The following is a 25,014-nucleotide window of genomic DNA, read 5'->3' as shown; positions in this document are numbered from 1 at the left end:
ACATGACACTGCAGTCATTCATTTACAGCCAAAGAGGCACACAATTGTTCAACTGTACACACACTCTATAAGTAAGGATTTTATATATGTTTTGTCAAACATGTTGTTCTGGTTGAGAAACATATTAGAAGATTATGTTTTGATAGCAAATAGAACAACATGAATCTTAGTTGAGAAAAACTGCAGCTACAGTAAAACTGTACTTTAAACTTTTAGTTGTTTTTCAGTTACGACGCCTAAAAATATTTACTAATGCTCAAACATGAAACAAAAGAAGTATTTGTAATTCAAGCTTAAAATAGTGACCAAAACAGACTCAAAACCAATGCACAATCCAGTAAGTGGATATTGGTAATGGTCCTGTAAATGCTAAATCTGGTTACCATCAGCATGTTAGTATTTAATGGTTCGAGGCGCCATCATGTTTGCGAGCATCACGGACCCACCAGCACGGCTGAAGACTTGTTTTGGGACAAATGTAAACTAAAACACTATTGTAGACACAATCAGCAAGCGAGTAACAGTCATTTATCTCTCAAAGGTAACAGGAAGATAGACAAGAAACACCTCTATGATACAAGAGATTATACTGTGGTGCAGTGTTTTCACTCTTTCAAACATCTTGAGAAGGACGCTCCATCGTAAGGTGGAAGCTTCATCTTCAGAGATGTTGTAATCAAGAGTCTTGCAGTTGTCATAGTCTGTAAATGGAGATTAGGAAAAAACAAAAGATGTAGACAACAACAAATATCAGTAACATGAACGGGATTCCCTTATGTTCATGATAATATATATAAAAGCCCCTTTAGAAATATGATAAAGTCGCATTCACTGGAAAATTGTGTACCATAATAAAATAAAATCGTGGTACTCCAGAGTACAAAGTTAAAGTTAAATTTCATTTTGTTTAAAAACTCTTAAAAACTTATTTTTAATGGTAATATGTAACTGGCTGTTTCTAATTGAGGGAAAAAGTTTAATATAATTATTCAGTTCTTTAACCTGATACATATAAAAATCTCACCAAAATCAGTGTTGAAGACCTGTGGTTTGGACCAGCCAAAACACCGTGCCTGCATCTCAAACTCTTTCAGCTCAGCATCAGTGATGGCCTTTCTCCTACCTGGTGAAGATGTGACACATTTCAGATAAAGGCCTTGTGATCGTATCATTTTAGCTAACGTTGCAGTCTCACACTATATATATAGCATTACATACTGATATATACTGTATATTACTTCAGCATTTTGACACAGAACATCTTGAATATCACAACATTCACTGTCCTTACTGAGGATCATAAGCTCGTCGGTGATGCTGTTAACCACCTTTTCAACGACGCAGTCAGGACAACTAGTGTGCAGCAGCACGTCTGCTTTACCTATTGGGACATCTATTGGAAACACAAGAAGAGGGCATGATAATTAAATTATATATAATTTATATGGTTAAAATGCAGAAATAAATGATTATAATCCCACACCTGTGATCACAATATGATTTTATTTTATTTTTTTTTAAATTCAACATTTTGGAATGTCCTATGAATTGTTTAAAAGCCTTTTTCTGACCCATGGATCAATAAAGTGATGAGATTCCCATGATTCTGATTCCAAACACCAGTTTCCACAAACTGCTAGCAAATTATTTTGTAAACCGTGACTATAACACAGAATGAGAAGAAGCGAATGTGTGAACAAAAAGGTTTAAACAGTGATTAGAAGAGGCTGAGATGAAACTCAAACACCACTGCATGCAGCTTATAAAACATAATTCTTACTGTTCGTGTCGACACTAAATGTGCTGTGGTTCTCGTAGAAACCTAATTCGGAGTTGTTGAAGCAATAACCATACCTGAAAATAACTGATTAAATATTCAGCGCACGCAATGCAGAAATAGTAGCAATTCAATGAAGCTTTTTACTTTGATAACAGTTTATTTAAAAAAATATATAAAATAAACATATGAAGTAAAAAGATTTCTTACATTTTCAACTGAATGTTGCCATTGTAGACATTTGGTGTTTCCGTAGATGTAATGTCCAGTACCCCGCTTGGCCAAATAAAAGCATTAACCAAAACTGAAGCCAAACAGACTTTTGAGGATAAAGCAATGTAGTGCCATCTCCCAGTCAACTGAAATCCCGCAATATCCCGAGAGAAAGACTCCCAAATCCCGTCTTGCTCCCTGTGTTGTTGTCTAAAGTTGGGCGCACTCACCGCATTGTAGCGTAATGTTTTAATTTAATCTCCGGCTCGGTCCCGCTCCCGCCCACTCCCGTTGATTATTTGCTCTATCCCGTCCATATCATATTACCAACAGTGAAGCTGACCCCCGTACTGTGGAATCGCGCGGGAATAACGTGACCCGCGGGAGTCCCGCGGTACGAGAATATCCAAACTGGAGTAAAGGGACGTCCAGAAGTCAGTGAAGATTTCATGATTTTCAACTAAAACTTTATCTCGAGAAGTCACTCAGAAAACTGTCTAGAAAAACTTTTTAACAACATCACTGACTGGATTATGCTTGCAGGTCACTTTTACTTTTGATGGTCAAATGCTACATTTATAATCTGCGCTGGAGTTGCTGGGGGGTCTTTGGGCCATAATTGTTGCATCAACATTAAAATGTTGTTTTTAAGTTGAAGTGTATGTTATTTGTGTATCTCTTAGGTATATGATACATAGCCTACTCTGGATTTAAAGTATTAGACAGTATTAGACAAACAACCACTCATATAATATAACTTGCCAGTATCCCTTTAACAGATCTAGTTTTGACACATAGGTCGCATTGCCAACATGATCAACACAGTCATCAACACGGGGCAGAGGAAAGCAATCCGGTTTAGTGACGCCATTAACTTTACGGAAATCCGTACAAAAACGATCCGACCCATCAGACTTCACCGAAAGGAAAGGAGGACATGGTGAGCTCCATGCGCTAGAGCTTGGTTCCGCAATCCCGTTTCCTAGCATGTAATCAACTTGATGTTGTAAACGAGCACGTTTGTCGGGATTCACTCTGTACGCGTGTTGTTTAATAGGAGGCGAAGTCCCCACATCGATATCATGTTCAAGGACATGAGTTTTAGTCGGCACATCGGAAAACAACTCTAAGTTTGACATAATTAAACTGATCAAATCTTCGCGCTGAGCCCCATTTAAGTAGTTAAGACAGTGATCAAGATCCGATAGCATTTCAGAATTTTTAAGGCGGCCTTGCATGACAGCAAGAGACGGAGAGACGACATCATCGGGCGCGTCTTCTAGCGCGTCTGGCATGTCAGCACTGGACAGTTCCGTTGTTACCTGAGCCCCTGCAGCGGTTTCAGCACCAGACAGCGCCAAAACGGTCTTACTTTCGCCACCTAAATGACATAGGGAATCAGTGTTTCTGTCAACATAAGGCTTTAACATGTTCACATGACACAGCCTGCTCCGCCGCCTACGTTCTGGCGTGGCCACAATGTAATCCCGATCACTGACTTTTTCTTTTATTTCGTACGGACCAGTGAACCGTGCTTGCAAAGCTGATCCGAGAATAGGCAGTAAAACTAGAACCTTATCCCCTGGCGTGAAGCTGCGACTTTTGGCGTCTTTATCAAACCACTTTTTCATTTTTGTTTGTGTCGCAGACAGATTTTGTTTCGCCAATTGGCAAGCACGATGAAGTTTAAAACGGAAATTACTCACGTAGTCACAGAGGTTTTGTTCTTTACATTCATTCAGCCACTTATCTTGTAGCAGAGACAGTGGCCCTCGCACAGTATGCGCAAACACCAGCTCGGCTGGACTGAAACCCAGGGATTCCTGAACCACCTCACGGGCTGCAAAAAGAAGGAGATGGACACCCTCGTCCCAGTCGTTATTAGTTTCAAAGCAGTATGCACGGAGCATCGATTTCAATGTGGCATGGAAACGTTCCAACGCCCCCTGACTCTCGGGATGGTATGGGCTGGAGTAGCAGTGGGAAACGTTAAGTTGTTTCATTACCTGTGCAAAAATCCGCGACATAAAATTTGTGCCTTGATCGGTTTGTATTATCTTAGGTAGGCCGAAGACGGAAAAAAATTTCACCAAGGATTTCACAAACGTAGCTGTGGTGATTTTGCGTAAAGGAAGTTGCTGCGAGTTGCTGCACACATGATGGTCAGGAGGAACTTGTTACCGGCTTTTGTGCGAGGTAAGGGACCAACACAGTCAACGATAACACGTTCGAATGGTTCGCCCACTACTGGAATTGGATACAGCGGGTACTGTGAAATTGTCTCGTTTGGTTTTCCACAGACCTGACAAACATGACACGATCTACAGTGCTGTCTAACGTCCTGTTTTAATCCTGGCCAAAAGAAACAACGCAAAACACGATCGTAGGTTTTATTCACCACGAGATGACCTGAAAACGGGTCATCGTGTGCAAGCTTCAGAATTTCCTCTCGAAAAGGCGTAGGAACAACAATTTGGGTCACGACGTTCCAGTCATCAACTGTGGAGGCGTGTGGCGGCGCCCATCTACGCGCAAGCACTCCATCCTTCACAACGTAACCCCTGGAAACGTTGTCCACGTCATTCTCTGTCACAACCGCATCGAAGAGTGCTGCAAGAGACAAGTCATGTTTCTGTTCTTTAATAACCCTGCAAACATTTCATCAACCTGGGGGTTGACGGCAGGTCTAAGGGGCGACCTCTACCGTGAAACGAGTTTAAAATAGGTCTAGGTTGCACCTCGACCACAAACCAACTCGATGAAAAAATTAAACGTATACAACCAATCGGGTGAGAGCCCTTCTAACCAATCAGAGGCGAAAAGGGCGGGACCTTCTACTACAAACCTGGCAGCGGAACACGACTGCAGAGAAGCAAGCACGGCACGTACCGAACAGTGTTTTCGGTAAGTTCATTGACATAAAACATTAGAGACGGTTTATATGTGTTCATATCATAAACTGTAGGTTCATATGCAACTTTCTGTGTTCTAAAAAGTGGCATTGACCGACTGTGCGTTATGTGTTTAACTGTCGAGTGGATTTCAAGCTAGCTGCTCACTCGGCTAACATAAACATGGCTCTTCAGTGTGCTTTCTGTCTAATATTCTGATATTTTTGGACTATTGGAGTTTAGAAATCCAGACATAAATCAGTGAAGCACTTATACAGACCAGCTGACATGGAGGTGTCCAGAAAATGCATTTTTTCCCCAAGATAATTTGAAAATGTTAATTTATCTTCATAAAAAAACAATAGTAGCCTAATCTATTGATTAGCTGTTAAAATGTTAACATTTAACGGATTGTGAACATAAAAATTTGACTCCCAATGCAATGCCTAATTGTCTGCTTTGTTAATCAACAATGCTTCTTCTATTTAAAATCATGTAATGTTTTTATTTTATCATTATCTGGGACTTTTTGGCCTATGTAAATATAACCAAAAAGCAATTTATGAATGTTTCATGACTTAACATTCATGTGATGTATGTAGTATGTACGTAGGTGAATTAGATGGTAAAACAGTGTACAATTTCCCAAGATGTGTTTAAGAATTGTTAAGTAATATACTTCAAATGTTTTTCCAGCTTCACATGACAGAGTGAGGATCTCCACTCCACTGCATTATACAACGTCTGAAAACACCAGAATTGTTTTGTCATTTTGACCTGTTGCCATTTTCTGCAAATACATGTTCTAAATGACAATATTTTTATTTCCAGTTTGGGAGAAATTTTGTCAGTAGGTTATAGAATGAAACAAAAGTGTTCATAGCTATGAATAGTAAAACTGGAGGGGCTGATCATTTTGAAGTGGTCTCTTAACTTTTTCCAGAGCTGTATGTGTAAGAATCATGTTATTTGTTAGTTTTTCAAAAGTGTTCTGATTATGTTTGTGTAATAAAACTTTAAAGAAATTGCACTTTTGTGTTGTCAAACTTATAATTTCCCCCCAAAGGTAGGTTCTGTTAATACATTGTCACATAGTCAGTTTGAACAGATAACATTTCGACGTTGAACAAACGTTAAAACGACGTCGAGACCTAGACGCAGCCAGGGGCTTTAAAAGTAATGCTGAAATGCAGGTTGAAAAGACGTCAGATCGCAACGTCAACATCTTCTCTACCTGCATTTGTCAACCTCTTTTTAACTCCACTGCAGAAACAATTATCTAAAACTCGACACATACAGCTGTAAAAATATCAGAATATTTACACTGGATCATTTTTAGAAGGTGAATAATGCGCGTTTAGAAGACATCAGTGTTACAACGTGACGTTGTGGAGACGTTGTTTACGACCGTTAAAAAGACGTCGAGGTTGCAACGCGACGTCGTTTCAATTTGCATTTCAGCATTACTTTTAGACCTCCTGGCGACGTGTACGTTTAGACGTCGTTTCAACGTTTATTAGACGTCGAAATGTTTGCGGGGAAGGTCCTCTCGTGACATGCAATTTCTGAAGTCCCAATTCTCGTCGCGAGAACTAGCAACTGGCGTTGCAGGAACAACAGGCGGAGTGGGTGGAGGGGGAGCAGAAACAACCAACGTGGCGGAACTATTATCATCAGCAATGAAGCTATCAGCTAAATCCACCACATCATCATCATCAGGTGCCTGTTTTTCCTCACTGGCTGCCATTGCGCGAGTGACAGCGCACACTGAAAATACCTGAGGAAACTTTTGTTCCAGTTCATCCGGACGTTCAAGTCTAGGAACTGTTATAACCTCGGGATTTAAAAGGATTTTACCTCCCGCCAAGTCATTACCAAGGATAAACGAAATCCCCTCCACAGGAAGTTCTGACCCCACCCCAACAACCACACGTCCCTTCACAAGGTCCGACTCGAGGCACACAGTATGGAGCGGAACTCCTATGAACTTCATCCCAAATCCTCGGACTAACGCACTAGCCTCCACCGAGGATTTGTCCGTCAAAGGCAGCACCCCCACTAACAAAATGGACTGTGTCGCTGCACTGTCTCGCAGGATGGTAACGGGAACTTTCGGACCCTGTTCAGAGAGGGAAACAAAACCTTTCATCAAGAACGGAGCATACATTTCAAGAATTTGTTCAGCTTCAGGAGTGAGTGTAGGGGACTGTATATTAGGTAAGCCTTCAGTTTTTACTAAGTTTACCGTTTTGGGTACCTTGGTTTTCTTGTTCAAAGCAAAACATTGTTGTATGGTGTGACCAGGCTTTTTGCAGTAAAAACAAACTTTCCCTTTAAAGTTTGCGTATTCCTTGTTTTTGTCCTCACCCTGAAACTGTATCTTCGATTGAAACATTAAAGGTTTTGGCGCAGGAGCGCTACGCTCACTTTCCCGATGCGTCAGAATATATTCTTCAGCAAGAATAGCTGCATCAGCCAAAGTTTTAACTTTTTGTTCGTTAATATATGTGCAAATTCTTTCAGACAGACAGTTTTTAAATTCTTCTAAGAGAATTAAGTCCCTTAACTCCGCAAAATTATGCACATTTGTGGATTGGCACCAACGATCAAAAAGGGCTTCTTTGTCTCGATCAAATTCACAAAAAGTCTGGCTGTCGGTCTTCCTAAGTCTACGAAATTTTTGCCGATAAGCCTCAGGCACCAATTCGTAGGCACGCAGCACAGATGACTTTACTTGGTCATAATCAAGGCAAGCTTCCGGTGTCATGGATGCATAAGCGTCTTGAGCTTTCCCAGTTAACACTGACTGCAAAAGTAAAGGCCATACATCTTTGGGCCAATTCAGAGTATTTGCTACACGTTCAAACATTACAAAGTAGCAGTCAACATCCTTCTCATTAAACGGCGGAACTAGCCGAATCCATTCATTCAAATCAAAACCTCCGTCACCGGAGCGCAAAGCAAATGCAGAAGAGGCATGTTTAGTTTCAAACTCTCTCAACTTTAATTCTTTTTCAACCTCCATTTTCCGACAGTCCAATTCAAAAAGCATTTGTTTTTCTTTTAGTTCCTTTTCATTATTTAGTTCTATTTCTTTCAGTTCTAAACGGCGCATTTCCACCTCTAATTCCTTTAAACGGAGCCGATCGTCCGAGTTCTGCACCACACTGGAACTAGTCGTGGTTTCGCGAGGCAAAATTCCTTTTTCATTTAAAGCCAGTAGTATCTGAGATTTGACTATCTGTTTCTTTGCCTGTTTTGTTACAGATATTTTAAAGTGATCAGCAATATGATTTAGTTCCTGTTTTGTAAACGAATGGAATTTATCGAGGCTAGGGTTAGCTTCAAAATCCCCGATGAAATCCATTTTTGTTATATTTTTAACAGATGCTAATATGATCACAATCACTCCAAGTCAGAGCTACCGAACAAGGGAATCCACACAAAGAGAACGCCGTAGAACCCAGATGGCACGCCCACACACACACGCACACACAAAAGACCTCCAGAAAAAAAGCGCGGAAGAAACGGAAAACCCGGTGGCGTCCCAACTCACGCACACAAAGTGCAACATACAAAGTGTTGGCTATAAAGACACAAATAACCATGTCGGGTAGCACACAAATAAGGTAGCGATGATCAAACGCTATCGACACGTTGTGTAAGCTACCCAAAATGCACAAAGCACAAAGCAGTAACACCGCTGAGGCAAAGACAAATCACAAAAAGCCAACAGCGCAAGCACAAATCACTGCATTCCAACGAAGCCAAACACAGAATCGCGATCTCAAAACCCCGACTCAACCACCCAAAAAAAATAAAAAATATCCAAAAGTTTATTTTTGGACGAGCCCCCAAAATATGTTACGGTCAGCACGGCTAAACAGACACATAACATATTAAGTGACGCCAGACAACAATCGGAGGGTGTACCAAAAAATGTGTGTTTTATTAAATTCCAGACCAAAAGCAGGGGATAAACAAACTCAAAGAACCAAAAAGGACTGTAGGTGCCGGCCAAAAGGAACAAAAGAGAGATTCGGACCCGAGGCCAGCCCACATAGGGCCGTAGGACCCCGACCTCATCCCAACTAACTTAAAGTGCTTAAAGTAAACCTAACAACGTGAACAAAAACCGAAAACAGGACTACCGGTCACCTACAATCCAAACTAAAATAATAAAGAAATAAACCCCCTGCTAAAGGGACAAAGAAACATGAATACTACCAGCACCCAGCGCTGTCGCGACGTGCGATAGCGATGGTGAGTGGTGCCAGAATGAGTAAGTGCGAGCGAGCGCAGAGAGAGAGCGAGCCACCTCCCTCGCCTCCTTATATAGTCTTCTCCCCTACCTGGGCACAAATTATATTCAAGTGCTCAACAGGCCAGGGGAGGAGTCACCAGGAGGAGACGGGAGAGCAGCCGCACGTAACAGTGCACAACTACTAACCTAAAAAACACTGATATGGGAGGAAGCCTGAGCAAGGCCCCTCGCAGGCACAGGGAGAAAAGAAAGGACCGAACAGGCCAGCAGGTTTGAACCCAGAACCTTCTTGCTAACCTCCAGTCTAGGTAAGTTGCATATTTTTTTAAACGTAATTCCTCAGCACCGTCAGCAGTGCAAGCAAATATCCATACTAACTGGGATAGTGGTATAAACCTGACAGATGTCTGTATCTGGGCAAAAGAAAACCAGACCATCCACATGGCTGGATGAAGGTAAACAAGGAGCCTTTTTATTAAATCAGTTAGCGTCGAGATGAGGTCTGCTTTGCCACAGAGAAACTGGGGTAACATGGATGGTCGTGAGCTTATAGCAAACATTTCCTCTTGTGACATTTATACTTAAAACTCAAAACTTCCCAAAACGTCTGCAACTGTTGTTCCAAAATTATTTACAGACAAATACAGAACCAAAAGACTGCACTTGTGTTAAAACCAGTAGCAGTTCCTGACAAATCTCCCCGGGAGGGCAACAGTTGTTATGATGTCTAAGGGGACCCATTCAACAGGTAAATTAACACACATTGTATTGAACAGTCTGCATTTATTGTTCAACTCACGTAGCAATGTTACCAGTAATCACTAGATGGCTGCCATTCATCGGTTCATCACCTTTGAATGTAAAGTCTCAGTCATCTGATTCAGTTCACTGCATTTCATATTAGGTTCAGACAATCCAGAAAATAGAGCAGTGGCACTGCGGCTGATGATGAGAATATTAATTGCACTTAATATACAGGAAGTGAAATCACTATTTAAATCAGAATCAGAATCAGAATCAGCTTTAATGGCCAAGTATGTACACATACAAGGAATTTGACTCTGGCAACTTTGCTCTCTTTTACAGAAACAACTTAAAGGTGCAGTAGGCAGGATTGCGAAGATCCAGGACTTAGCCAAAAAATTTGAACATCGACAACTTCTCAGTCCCTCCCCACTTTCCGCTAAAGCCCAAAACGGTCTCCCAAGCCCCTCCCCCCACAAGGGAGAGCTGTGCACGATAGAGCGCGTGCATATTGGCCCTGGAATACTGTGCACGAGCAGAGAACCGAGAGAGAGCGAGTAAACAAACTAGCATGGAACACACCGACGTAGTTTTTATAATACCCTTCGTTATTGCTGAATAATTTGACCTAAAGTACAATGATACAGTCATTATACTTTAGGTCAAAATATTTAGCAATAGTCAACTTTAGGACAAAACCAAGGTTAGGATGTTTCTGAAAGTAGCCTACATCGGTGATGTTTGCTATCAGTAACAGTTAGAAGCATTCATTGTGGCGTTTTATTCCACAGTTTAGATTTATCAATTTGCTATGTGGTAGATATATGACCGCTACCTGTTGATGTGGTTAGACGTTTGAGAGTGAAGCTGAGGCACAGGCCTCAGACGAGGATTACATCCCTCCCTACAGCTCCTTCTACACGACCGCGGCCAAGGGGAGGGCGCTATGAAATGCGTGTCCATGAGCAGTGATTGACACTCTGTTAGATACACCCCTGGTCTTGATTGGTGCATCTGAATGTGGAGCGTTGGATGTCTTGCAAATCGCGCTACAGGCTCTAGGTGGGGCCAGAGGAGCCGAATTTTTTTTTAAATGACCTGCTTCATGCAATTATACTTGAACATAGGGTCAGTTTCAGCAAATATGACAGAAAGTTAGTTTTATAAGACTTGCCTACTGCACCTTTTAAAATCACCTTTAAAGGTGCAGTAGGCAAGTCTTATAAAACTAACTTTCTGTCATATTTGCTGAAACTGACCCTATGTTCAAGTATAATTGCATGAAGCAGGTCATTTTAAAAAAAATTCGGCTCCTCTGGCCCCACCTAGAGCCTGTAGCGCGATTTGCAAGACATCCAACGCTCCACATTCAGATGCACCAATCAAGACCAGGGGTGTATCTAACAGAGTGTCAATCACTGCTCATGGACACGCATTTCATAGCGCCCTCCCCTCCCTCCACCACCTCGACCTCGACGGGACCGGTCGCACCACTTGGCCGCGGTCGTGTAGAAGGAGCCGGGATGTAATCCTCGTCTGAGGCCTGTGCCTCAGCTTCACTCTCAAACGTCTAACCACATCAACAGGTAGCGGTCATATAGCTACCACATAGCAAATTGATAAATCTAAACTGTGGAATAAAACGCCACAATGAATGCTTCTAACTGTTACTAATAGCAAACATCACCGATGTAGGCTACTTTCAGAAACATCCTAACCTTGGTTTTGTCCTAAAGTTGACTATTGGTAAATAATTTGACCTAAAGTATAATGACTGTATCGTTGTACTTTAGGTCAAATTATTTAGCAATAACGAAGGGTATTATAAAAACTACGTCGGTGTGTTCCATGCTAGTTTGTTTACTCGCTCTCTCGGTTCTCTGCTCGTGCACAGTATTCCAGGGCCAATATGCACGCGCTCTATCGTGCACAGCTCTCCCTTGTGGGGGGAGGGGCTTGGGAGACCATTTTGGGCTTTAGCGGAAAGTGGGGAGGGACTGAGAAGTTGTCGATGTTCAAATGTTTTGGCTAAGTCCTGGATCTTCGCAATCCTGCCTACTGCACCTTTAAACATATGTATATTTTTAAAAAATGTAACGCAATAGTTACTTTCCCTGGTAACTATTTACTTTTATAGTGGAGTAATTCAGTTACTAACTCAGTTACTTTTTGGGAGAAGTAACTAATAACTATAATTAATTACTTTTTAAAAGTAACGTTCCCAACACTGCCAAATACTAAGGAAATGTATGTAAACTTCTGACTTTGAAGAAAGTAATAAAAAATGTCTTTTAACACAGTGTATGTAAACATCTGGTTTCAACTGTATTTATTGATTCAGATATGGACACAAATTATTTAAATTTTTTACCATGACACAAAGCACAACTTTGGAAATAATGACTGGCAGTGTTGTCCTTTTGTGTAGACACTCATTTCCCATTATATTGTTTTGGGACACTGACCTTCACTGAAGGTGTGGTTCTGTCTGGTAAAATACACAAAGTCAAAAAAATAAAAATAATGTCCAGTCCAAACCTGACACTCTTGATGAGTGCAAGGAAACACACACATTTGGTAATGTCTAGGCAACAAAACCACATGGTTAGATTTAGACAACCTGTCAGTGGTCATAATGTTTTGTCTAGTCAATGTATATTGCTGTTTCTTAAGATTTTGGTGTATGCACCAAATACACCAAATGCTACAGTGATGACAGAAACTTGGTCTGGGGTCGCTCTTTAGGGAGTCGATTAATTAAGATAAAATAAGATAACTTACATTTATGAGGCATTAAAGAACTATCTTAAAACACAGAACACTGTTTTTTTTTTTGTTTGTTTGTTTGTTTTTTGGAAACTAACATAATTAAACTAATCTAAAATTAACCAGTGTCTCTTTAGGGTACCAACAGAGGTTAAAGTGTTGACTCCGGATGTTGCTATGCCTGTGCATGTTTGGCCGCTTTCAGTGCAGTGGGACAGTTTGAAGGTATAACCAAGCTATTTTCATTAAGGATGTGGTTTTGTGGTTTATTCTGCTTTAGCAGCATGTTCAAACGAAGCCAACTACCATTGTTTAGATTATTTTTAGACTTGTAGCTCTGTCATGATCTATAGGATCTGTTAATAGAGCTAAAAGGGACTTCCTCAAAAGATTCACAACAGCACACAGCACCATCAGCCTTCAATCATCAGCTGCATAGGAAGCATAATGGATCTGGGAGAAATGATCTACACATTGACAGAAGTGCTGATCGCTGTTAGCTGCTGTCTGGGTAACCTGCTGGTTATTTTGGCACTGTGGACCAGTAAGAGCATTCAGAAACCCACCTTCTGCCTTATTGTGTCTCTGGCTGTAGCTGACTTTATGGTCGGCTGTGTGGCCATACCGTTGGCTGTGGTGGTGGACGGACGAGTGGAGACTTCATTCAACACCTGTCTCTTCATCAGCTGTGTGATCATCCTATCGACCCTGGTTTCAGTTCTGACTCTGCTGGCTATTGCAGTGGACCGTTTCCTCCGGGTGTATAGTCCTCTCAAGTAAGATTGTTCACTAAAACTAATACTTAAAGTAAAAGAGCACTGAAGCTGCCATGCTAAAAGTACCTAATTACCTAAAAGGCGTCATTGCTCAGCTGTGATCACAAAGACATTGTGATCTATATGATCTATAGGACTATAGTCCTCTTTTAACACTACAAAAACATTGTAGTCATATTATTATTTGGAATTCTTTTTGTGACTCTGGTCAGAACATACTAATGCATGTATCTGATGAAATTTTTATCATTGTTGCATTTTTTTTGTAGGTACAAAAGGACTGTAACACAGAGACACTCTTGTCTTGTGGTAGCAGCGTGTTGGCTTGTTGCAATACCACTGAGTTTTGCTCCCATGCTTGGATGGTACAACCACACAAACCTGTCTCAATCCAATTCTACAATTGTCTGCCGGCTTGTCTCTGTGATCCCCATGTCTTACCTGGTTTACTTCAGTTTTTTCCTCTGTACCCTGACACCTCTGTTAGTGATGACTGTACTGTACAGCTACATATTCTGTAGCATTCGTGGAAACCTTCGAGAAAAACCAGGCAACGGTGCCCAAAACCAGTCTCTGACCTACCTGAAGAAAGAGAGACAGCTGGCAGGATCTCTGTGTCTGGTCTTGCTTCTGTTTGCCCTGTCCTGGCTCCCGCTCCACATAATGAACTGCATTGTTTACTTTGGCAGTCAGAGTGATGTATCAGAAACAGCTTTCCATGTTGGCATTGTGCTTTTGCATGCTAACTCTGCCGTCAACCCAGTTGTGTATGCGTTCAAAATACAAAAGATCAGAGCTGCCTATGTGAAGATTTGGAAACAGTGCAATCCTTGTGCAGCAGAAAGATCTCAAACTGCTCAGCCAACCGACAGCTGTCCCAGCAGTAACATTATCACTGTGACACACAATGAGTGAGCTGTTTGCTTGCTTCCTGTTTGTAATGATCAGACCTTTAAATCATGTTTATGATGCACACGGTTGACAGCAAAGATTGATACATTTTCTTTGCATTTGATTCAGCTGTTTTATTTTAGAGAACCATTTTAAGCATATCTGTGGACTGCTGAGCCCATTGTTTTTCACTTTTATTTTCTTTGTATTGCTTTTAGTTCTGAAATTTTACTCCGTATATATGTACATATCTGTAAGTAGTCTATTTACTTCCTGTCATTCTTTAGTTTAAGCAGGGCTACATGCTCTGAATCATTTTATGTCTGCATTTGACCAAGTATCTGAGTAAAACGGCATGATTATTAAAGGTGAAGTTTCAAGCCAAGCAGGAAGTGAGTGTTTCTGTTTCCTAAATTGAACAACTATAGTGAGTGGCTACCCACAAATATAAGTATTTGGTGTCATTCATTTACAGCCAAAGAGAGACACGATTGTACAAGGGACATTCCACCAAATGGGTGCCATTTGCTTGTTCTAACCCAAATTAAGCTTAATTTGTTATCTTTTTTCAACACTAATTCTGATAACACACATATTTAATAACTATTCAAAATGTGAATTGGTCAATCTCAGGCTACTTTATTTTTTTTTTAAGGTTTTTTTAAGGTTTAGAAGATGACTGCATTTTTTTCAGTCCTGTTACCAAAACTCAAGTGACATTTAAAAAGCATGTTTAAAAGCACATCAACTAATTTCTTTGTTTTTCCCTCAAAAAAGTGTTCATTTTAAAGAAATGGTTACATGTTAAAATAATTGAAATTTGTTACAAAAAAATCACTGTGTATACACGCAAGTTGTATTTTTCTAAAAGATCCAAGGTCATTTTTACCTTTTCAAAGGGACCCAAACCTCAAGTTTATCAAATTTCTTATCATGTAATTATTAAACAACTGGATAAATCATGGACCACAGATTTTTGGAAAAAAAAGTTATTTATCTTTATTTATCTTTAAACATTTAAGTAACAGGAATGAACACTCAGTAACAGGAATGTGTGTGTGTGTCTGGGTGTGTGTGCGTGGGTGTGTGTAAGTGTAAGTGAGTGAGTAAGTGTTTTTTCAGATTCAGATTCAGATTCAAATTCAGAAAACTTTATTTGTTCCCAGGGTAATTTAAGGCACAGCAGCTTAACATGCAAGTACAGACATTTTAAGGAGCAAAAAGTGCAAATGTAAACAGTAAACAGTAGTTACGGGGAATATATATTTACAAGTTATAGCCGAGGTAGAATGGGTAATAAATAAACACAACCAAAAACAACCAAGAGTCTCTGGTATGTGAGTATAGGGGTGAGGGGCAAGGGGAGGTTGACTGTACTTTGGCTGTGTGTGAGCTGGAGAAGAGTCAGAGAGAGAGAGTGTGTGTGGGGAGGAGTTGAGGAGGAGGATGACTTTGGGGACGAAGGTGGCTTTTCTCCTCTGAGTTCTGCAGGCGGGGCAGCAGAGCCGTCGTCCAGAGGGGAGTCACTGGAATGCTGAGTGGAGAACGTGTGAGGGGTCTTTGGTGATTTTTACTGCCAGGTTGAGTGTCTGTTGGTCATGAATATGAGTAAGAGTAAACAGGCAGGCCAATGATCTTAGAGCAGACCGAAACAGTGCTCTGCAATCAGTTTCTGTTGTGGAGGCTGATGGAGTGGAACCAGCAGGTTATTGAGAAGGTGATGATGCTCTCAATAAAACTGTAATAAAAAGTCTGTAGAATGTCTTTGCTGACTCCAAAGGAGCTGAGTTTCCTCAGGAGGTAGAGACATTGCTGGCACCTTCTGGGAGTCTCTTCAGTGTTGGAGGCGAATTTCAGCAGGTTGTCAAAGATGGTGCCCAGATATCTGAACTCCTCGACCAGCTCCACTGGCTTCCCATGGATGATGGTGGTGGCTGCTGAAGTCAGGTCCCTTGGAATAAGTCACCACCACCATGGTTTTACTGACATTCAGTTCCAGCCGTGAGCTGTCGCACCACTCTATGAACTCCTGAAGAGTTGGTCCGTGGTGATGTGGGGGTAACGACAGCAGAGACAGGAGAACTGTGTCGTCAGCTTGACGACACACTTGTGTCAAAACCAACCATTTCTAAGAGGCCCTCTCTAATTTGGCCCAGACTCTGTTTTCAATTGCCATATAGTGACTTATGGAGACGCATTACTCTTTTTTCATACACTTGCTTCTTGTACTTTTCTGTTTTTTGGGTTTGTTTTCCCAATAGACCCTGTAGTTTTTGAACTTGTTTCTAAAGTTTCCTTAGCTTTTTGTGGCTTCTTCTCTGCCCTTGTTTGCATTGCCTAAAACACATGTGCATAACAAGAAATGACACATTGCACTTCTTGGTTGGCTCCCTCTAAGTATTGTATTTTAACTAAAATATTGTGGATTTCTTATGAAAAAAAATATATATTTGAAGGATAGATATTATATGGAATCACACAGCACTGCAAAAACAATGCTGTTTCTGAAGGATTTTAACACATGCCATTTTTTCAGTGTTCTAGGTTAATCCTTACAATTATACATCTTAAATTTGAAATCAGATCAATGTGCAGGACACTTTGTGTTTTTAAAGTATTTTAAAGTAAATGTTTATGTGCATTCACACATTTAATGTTGTAGGGACAGAAATGGCACCAATTCGGTGGAATGGCTCACAACTGTACACTCACTGTAAGTAAGGATTTTTTTTTGTCAAACATGGTGTTGTTCTGGTTGAGAAGCATTTTAGAAGATTATTTTTTGATAGCAAATGGAACAACATGAATGTCAGCTGAGAAAAACTGTGGCCACAGTAAAACCATACTTTAAACTTTTAGTTGTTTTTCAGTTACGACGCCTAAAAATATTTACTAATGCTCGAACATGTGAAACAAAAGAAGTATTTGTAAATCAAGTTTAAAATAGTGACCAAAACAGACTCAAAACCAATGCACAATCAAGTTAGTGGATGTTGATAATGGGCATGTAAATGCTAAATCTGGTTACCATGAGCATGTTAGTATTTAATGGTTCGAAGCGCCATCATGTTTGCGAGCATCACGGACCCACCAGCACAGCTGAAGACTTGTTTTGGGACAAATGTAATCTAAAACACTATTGTAGACACAATCAGCAAGCGAGTAACAGTCATTTATCTCTCAAAGGTAACAGGAAGATAGATAAAAAACACCTCTATGATACAAGAGATTATACTGTGGTGCAGTGTTTTCACTCTTTCAAACATCTTGAGAAGGACGCTCCATCGTAAGGTGGAAGCTTCATCTTCAGAGATGTTGTAATCAAGAGTCTTGCAGTTTTCATAGTCTGTAAATGGAGATTAGGAAAAAACAAAAGTTGTAGACAACAAAAATATCAGTAACATGAACGGGATTCCCTTATGTTCATGATAATATATATATAAAAGCCCCTTTAGAAATATGATAAAGTCGCATTCACTGGAAAATTGTGTACCATGATAAAATAAAATCGTGGTACTCCAGAGTACAAAGTGAAAGTTAAATTTCATTTTGTTTAAAAACTCTTAAAACTTATTTTTAATGGTAATATGTAACTGGCTGTTTCTAATTGAGGGAAAAAGTTTAATATAATTATTCAGTTCTTTAACCTGATACATATAAAAATCTCACCAAAATCAATGTTGAAGACCTGTGGTTTGGACCAGCCAAAACACCGTGCCTGCATCTCAAACTCTTTCAGCTCAGCATCAGTGACGGCCTTTCTCCTACCTGGTGAAGATGTGACACATTTCAGATAAAGGCCTTGTGATCGTATCATTTTAGCTAACGTTGCAGTCTCACACTATATATTTAGGATTACATACTGATATATAAACTGTATATTACGTCACCATTTTGACGCAGAACATCTTGAATATCACAACATTCACTGTCCTTACTGAGGATCATAAGCTCGTCAGTGATGCTGTTAACCACCCTTACAACGACGCAGTCAGGACAACTAGTGTGCAGCAGCACATCTGCTTTACCTATTGGGACTTCTATTGGAAACACAAGAAGAGTGCATGATAATTAAATTATATATAATTTATATGGTTAAAATGCAGAACTAAATGATTATAATCCCACACCTGTGATTACAATATGATTTTATTTTTTTTTAAATACAATATTTTGGAATGTCCTATGAATTGTTTAAAATCCTTTTTCTGACCCATGGATCAATAAAGTGATGAGATTCCCATGATTCTGATTCCAAACACCAGTTTCCACAAACTGCTAGCAAATTATTTTGTAAACCGTGTCTATAACACAGAATGAGAAGAAGTGAATGTGTAAACAAAAAGGTTTAAACAGTGATTAGAAGAGGCTGAAATGAAACTCAAACACCACTGCATGCAGCTTATAAAACATAATTCTTACTGTTTGTGTCGACACTAAATATGCTGTGGTTCTCGTAGAAACCTAATTCGGAGTTGCTGAAGCAATAACCATACCTGAAAATAACTGATTAAATATTCAGCGCACGCAATGCAGAAATAGTAGCAATTCACTGAAGCTTTTTACTTTGCTAACAGTTTATTTAAAAAAATATAAAATAAACATATGAAGTAAAAAGATATCTTACACTTTCAACTGAATGTTGCCATTGTAGACATTTGGTGTTTCCGTAGATGTAATGTCCAGTACCCCGCTTGCCCAAATAAAAGCATTAACCAATACTGAAGCCAAACAGACTTTTGAGGATAAAGCAACGTAGTGCCATCTCCCAGTCAACTGAAATCCCGCAAAATCCCGAGAGAAGGACTCCCAAATCCCGTCCCGCTCCCTGTGTTGTTGACTAAAGTTGGGCACACTCACCACATTGTAGCGTAATTTTTTAATTTAATCTCCAGCTGTGTCCCGCTCCCGCCCACTCCCGTTGATTATTTGCTCTATCCCGTCCATATCACATTACCAACAGTGAAGTTGACCCCCGTACTGCGGAATCGCGCGGGAATACCGTGACTCGCGGGAGTCCCGCAGTACGAGAATATCCAAACTGGAGTAAAGGGACGTCCAGAAGTCAGTGAAGGTTTCATGTTTGTCAACTAAAACTTTATCTCGAGAAGTCACTCAGAAAACTGTCGAGAAAAACTTTTTAACAAAATCACTGACTGGATTATGCTTGCAGGTCACTTTTACTTTTGATGGTCAAATGCTACATTTATAATCTGCGCTGGAGTTGCTGGGGGGTCTTTGGACAGTAATGGATTTGTTGCATCAACATTAAAATGTTGTACCTCTTTAGTATATGACACACTGGATTTAAAGTATTAAAGGGTTGCAGCGGGCTAGAGCCTACTGGACAGGAGGTGGGGTATATCCTGACAGTCTGCCAGTCTATCACAGAGAGACAAACAACGGCTCATATAGTATGAACACCTACTAACCTAAAAAACACTGATATGGGAAGAAGCCCGAGTAAGCCCCCACGCAGGCACAGGGAGAAAAGAAAGGACCAAGCAGGCCAGCAGGTTTGAACCCAGAACCCAATTGCTAACCTCCAGCCTGGGTAAGTTTTATATTTTTTTAAACGTAATTCCTCAGCACCGTCAGCAGTGCAAGCAAATATCCATACTTACTGGGATGGCGGTATAAACCTGACAGATGTCTGTATCTGGGCAAAAGAAAACCAGACCATCCACATGGCTGGACGAAGGTAAACAAGGAGCCTTTTTATTAAATCAGTTAGCTTCGAGATGAGGCCTGCTTTGCCACAGAGAAACTGGGGTAACATGGATGGTCGTGAGCTTATAGCAAACATTTCCTCTTGTGACATTTATACTTAAAACTCAAAATTTCCCAAAACGTCTGCAACTGTTGTTCCCAAATTAATTACAGACAAACACAGAACTAAAAGACTGTACTTGTGTTGAAACCAGTGGCAGCTCCTGACAAATCTCCCAAGGAGGGCAACAGTTGTTATGATGTCTAAGGGGACCCATTCAACAGGTAAATTAACACACATTGTATTGAACAGTCTGCATTTATTGTTCAACTCACGTAACAATACTACCAGTAACCACTAGATGGCTGCCATTCATCGGTTCAGCACCTTTGAATGTAAAGTCTCAGTCATCTGATTCAGTTAGCCACATTTCATTTTAGGTTCAGGCAATCCAGAACATAGAGCAGTGGCACTGCAGCTGATGATGAGAATATTACAGTTTTTTCCAATTGCTTAAACACAATTTTGCAAACTAGGCTGGTTTTATCAAAATACTAACACAATTCACCAAACCACACACCCAAACTGCAAAATACCTCATATGTCCCGCAAAATGAAGCACTGCAACTAAAATCAAACTTTTGCACCAGATGGCACACACTTCATTCGTATTACAGATTTTTGTCTAACCAGCTACACACTGTTGGGCATAATGAAAAGCACTCTCATCTTTAGTATGCTTTGTCATAATACTAACATAGTTCAAACTGTAGAGAATTCTTCAGATTCTTCACATGCACAGAAATATTTGCAGATACACGCACGTGCTATTGAAATATTTATTTTTTTATTTTTCACCAAACAAGTCAGTGCAACATATGCACAGCAGATATATTTACGTTGGAGTGAACTAAAATATGCTCACAAAACAGTAAGCTAAAAAATACAATTGCAGAAAAAATGTGCAGAAAAGATTAAAAAAAAAATTAAAATAAAGAAGAAAGCAAAATAATTAGACAATTAGGTCTGGCCACAACGCCCCGTCAACATCGCACTCTCACCCTCCCTCTTCCTCTTCCTCTCTCAGCAATGTCTTCCATTGTTGTTGTAAAAGAAAAAAAGATGCTCACCTGTGGTCTTTTAGTATTGCTTACTTCCTGATTAAAGTGTTAACAATTACATAACACCTATTTGGCCAGGTAGCACATATAGTGGCCAATGAGCTCATGTGGTGCATCATTTTAAATGGCAGTGTTTTGAAATCGCAAACATGTGACTTTATGTCAGATTGTTGTGTCTTATGCAGAGAACCACGTTCGGTACACTTAAAAAGTGCCATTTCGAATTGCAAAATGTGTGTAAAGCAGAAAATGTGTTTAAAGTTTTGGAGATTTGAGATGAGGTTTTGCTTCCTATGTGTCAGTTTAAATATTTGTGCTATCCATGTCATTTTAGTGTGTTAGCAACTGGAAAAAACTGTAGCAGGCTCTCCTGGCTTACAAACACATGACACGTACAGTGATTTTGTCTTTTCAGGTAAACTTTTCAAAATAGCAGCTGTGAGTTTTTTTTCTGAATGAATTATAAGTAGAAGTGTTGGAGCCATTATATATTTTGTATTTCTTGTTAATTTAAATCACTGTGTTCATGTATTTACATGCAGTTCTGGGATTTAACCTAGGGGGAGTACTAGTGTGGATGGGGATATAGCTAAGTGACAGGTGGGGGAAATCAGGTGTGTGTGTTTGGTGTGGGAAGCAAAAGGTTTTTGACTGAAAGTGTAGTGACTTAAAGCAAACCAAACAAACTTAAATAAGACACTGAGGTGGCGTGCGAGTGAACCTGTTCTGACGCGTGTCAACTGGGAGCTCATCGGAATGGCTGACGTTTTAAGTACGTGGATTTGGGACAGTGCTGTGGTATATTCAACGTGGAAAATAAATGAATTACAAGAATCCAAATATATAGAACGCACTGGACATTGTTCATTGTTTATCCCAGAACACGCATCAGAACAGGTTCACCTGCACGCCACCTTAGTGTCTTATTTAAGTTTGTTTGGTTTGCTTTAAGTCACTACAAGAAGTGTTTATGCTACTGAGGGAATTTGGTCACATTTGGCCCAAACCACATCCAAATGCTGTCTGAGTGATCGGCTCTAAAATGAGTTCACCCTCCTGTGTAAAGTTGCCCTCGACCGACCAATATGCAACCACACCTGGGGACAGGGTATATCTGTGCTCTGGCCCTACATTCAGGGTCAGTCTCCGGTCTCGGACCCACTCTGTGTCGGTAGGCCATGATCTGGAACTTCAATAAACTTGCACCACTTCAGCAAACTTGGAACTAGACTTGGACTGTTTTTTTTCTTCAACAGTGGACTTCAAACCATGTTGTTAGCGATTGAAAAAAACTATATTATCAGCTGAGATATGTTGTTTTTGAACTGATATCATTGCAGAAGAAGAGGTTTTTATACTGTATCTAAGGTTTGGAATATTGTTTTTGCTATTGTGGGACGTTGTGTGTTAACATTCGTAAATAATACAAAAACAATCCATAATTTTGTTGGGAGGTACAGCTGGTCTGTTAAGAAAATGTAAGCATTGTGGAAATGTGTTCACTGACTGCATATTGTGTGAAAACGACATGAAATGTGTGAATGGTATGGCCACAAAAGACCGATGCTGTGCTAATTGTTAGGGAGGAATTTGCGGTGATGCCGATGAAGAAGAAGAAGTACCAGAGTCCTGCATGTCTTATGCTGAAGGAGTTTATTTAGGCTCATACGAGGAGAACGGAAGCTTCGTCATCACAACATAAGTGCGTGAGTCCACCTCAGTTCTAAGGGACAAACAGTGAACTCAGATTCTTATACTAGCAAGCAAGGCCGAGGCAGCAAACGGGAGATGTGTACATCCCATTGGCCATTGTACATAAACATGAAGATAAGGACTCACACCAACTAGGAAATACAAATTGTCAGACAGTGACGGAGGGCATTATCATCTAACTCTACAGCTGTGTCTGTTGACAGCCAGACAGTGACCACGTTTACATGGTCTTTAGTATCCCGAATTTGATCGGGATATTGAAGTATCCCGATTTCGTGTTTGTCCATGTAAACACCATATCCCGAATTCAGAAATCGGGATATGCTCATTTCCCGATTTCAAGAAACCCGGCTTTGCTACCTGGAGTACTCCGATAGAAGCCGGGATACTGAAGCATGTATACACCTTATCCCGATTTCTGACGGCTGCCCACTGTCTGCGCATGCGCGAGTGACGCCAAGTGACGCACTAGATATTAGAGGTGTGCGATACCGCTAGATTTGGTATCGATCCGATACCAAGTAAATACTGGGCCAGTATTGCCGATACCGATACCGATATCGATACTTTTTAAAAATTAAGGTGGCTGCACCATCAATCTGAATCAATCTAAATCTGAATTAATTCTCATGACATTTTAAGTGTTTTTCGTGATTTGCCTTTTGGATTATTAATCAATTAAAGTTCAGTACAGAATTTGGTTTATAAGTAAATAGAAAATACTTTATCACAATAAAAGTTTTTGTTCAGAAACAACACAAAATGATCACTTGAGGACAAATAAAAACAAATTATTTTTCAGGCAGAGTGTTCAGAAACTACAATAAAAACTAAATCTCTCCCTTCATTGAACTTTCTGGATTTTTTTTTTTTTTTTTCTTAAATAAACAAAGTGTAGAAAATTATCACTCCACAACAAATATTATAAATAATGTAAGGACGTGTTTAGGAAGTACAATACAATACAAAAATAAGACAACATTTCTCCCCTTTCCTGCACTTTTTTTTCGTCATATCAGCGATCTGTAGGGTAGGCTACGGGCCAAGTGGGCGGGAATTTTAAAAAATTCTATATGCTTTTACAAGTTTCTTGTGTTACCACTGTATCTTACCACCTTTTTACAAATAACACAACTTGCTATTGTTTCATTTTCGCAGAGGTGTCAAGTAACGAAGTACAAATACTTCGTTACTGTACTTAAGTAGATTTTTCAGGTATCTGTACTTTACTTGAGTATTTCTTTTTCTGATGACTTTTTACTTTTACTCCCTACATTTGTACACAAATATCTGTACTTTCTACTCCTTACATTTGAAAAACAGGCTCGTTACTTTTTTAACCTCCACGGATGACAAGACGTAAAAGACGTGACATGATCGGACATGATTAGAGCATCGGACTAGAGAAGGAAAGTCGACGATGCGCGTCCTGTGTTCTTCTTCTACTGTTTTGAACAGGCAGCCTATTGATTAGTTTGAGCTCTGCTGCCACCTAGTGACTGGAGGCTGTTTATCAAGCATCAATAAAGACACTAATACTGAAAGTCCACCTGACTCCACTATTTGAGAAGTACTGGTCTGGTGAGGTTTCTGTTGCTATCATTAGCTTTTTGAGGATTTTTTGGAAGCTAGTTTACAACGTTAGCAATGCTATGGGAACACACCGTTTTGATAGTATAGCTAACACTAGCTAGCGGTTTAAAAACAACAACTCAGTAACCCTCAATTTATTATTAAAAATTATTCCGGATGCTCATGCAGGACCTCTGATCAATTAAGTCTAGATTATTCTGCTAGAACTTTTTAATTTTGCAAAATTATCAACGGATGAATTGTTAATGGCAAAATTTTTTACTTTTTACTTAAGTACATGTCAGAGCCTGTACTTTCTTACTTTTACTTGAGTAAAGGAGTTGAATCAGTACTTTTACTTTTACGAGAGTATTTTTTTACACAAGTATCCATACTTTTACTTAAGTACAGAATGTGAGTACTTTTGCCACCTCTGCATTTTCGGCCCGAAAATAGAACCAAACAGCCCTGCTCTTTCTCTCGTTGTGTGTAATGCGTTGCTGCTGGCCGAGCCTGGCTGGTAGCGGTGGGCGGTGTTCGGTCACCTGGCGCTGCGGAGTCACGTGACAGTACAAC

General features: G+C 40.1%; 1 protein-coding gene across 1 annotated transcript; it reads left to right on the top strand.

The window, feature by feature from the left end:
• Positions 1-13,102: 13,102 nt before the first annotated feature.
• Positions 13,103-14,462, top strand: LOC311487103 (adenosine receptor A1-like; the record flags this gene model as incomplete). Its single annotated transcript, XM_084543222.1, has 2 exons — positions 13,103-13,431; positions 13,701-14,462. 2 exons carry the CDS (start codon positions 13,103-13,105, stop codon positions 14,344-14,346), a joined length of 975 nt encoding a protein of 324 aa, XP_084399348.1. The 3' UTR covers positions 14,347-14,462.
• Between the last annotated feature and the right edge of the window lie 10,552 nt (positions 14,463-25,014).

Source organism: Chelon labrosus, assembly GCF_963514085.1.
Source record: "Chelon labrosus genome assembly, chromosome: 4".
In the NCBI taxonomy this organism is placed as follows: domain Eukaryota; kingdom Metazoa; phylum Chordata; class Actinopteri; order Mugiliformes; family Mugilidae; genus Chelon; species Chelon labrosus.
This window is presented reverse-complemented; position numbering and strand designations above follow the sequence as displayed.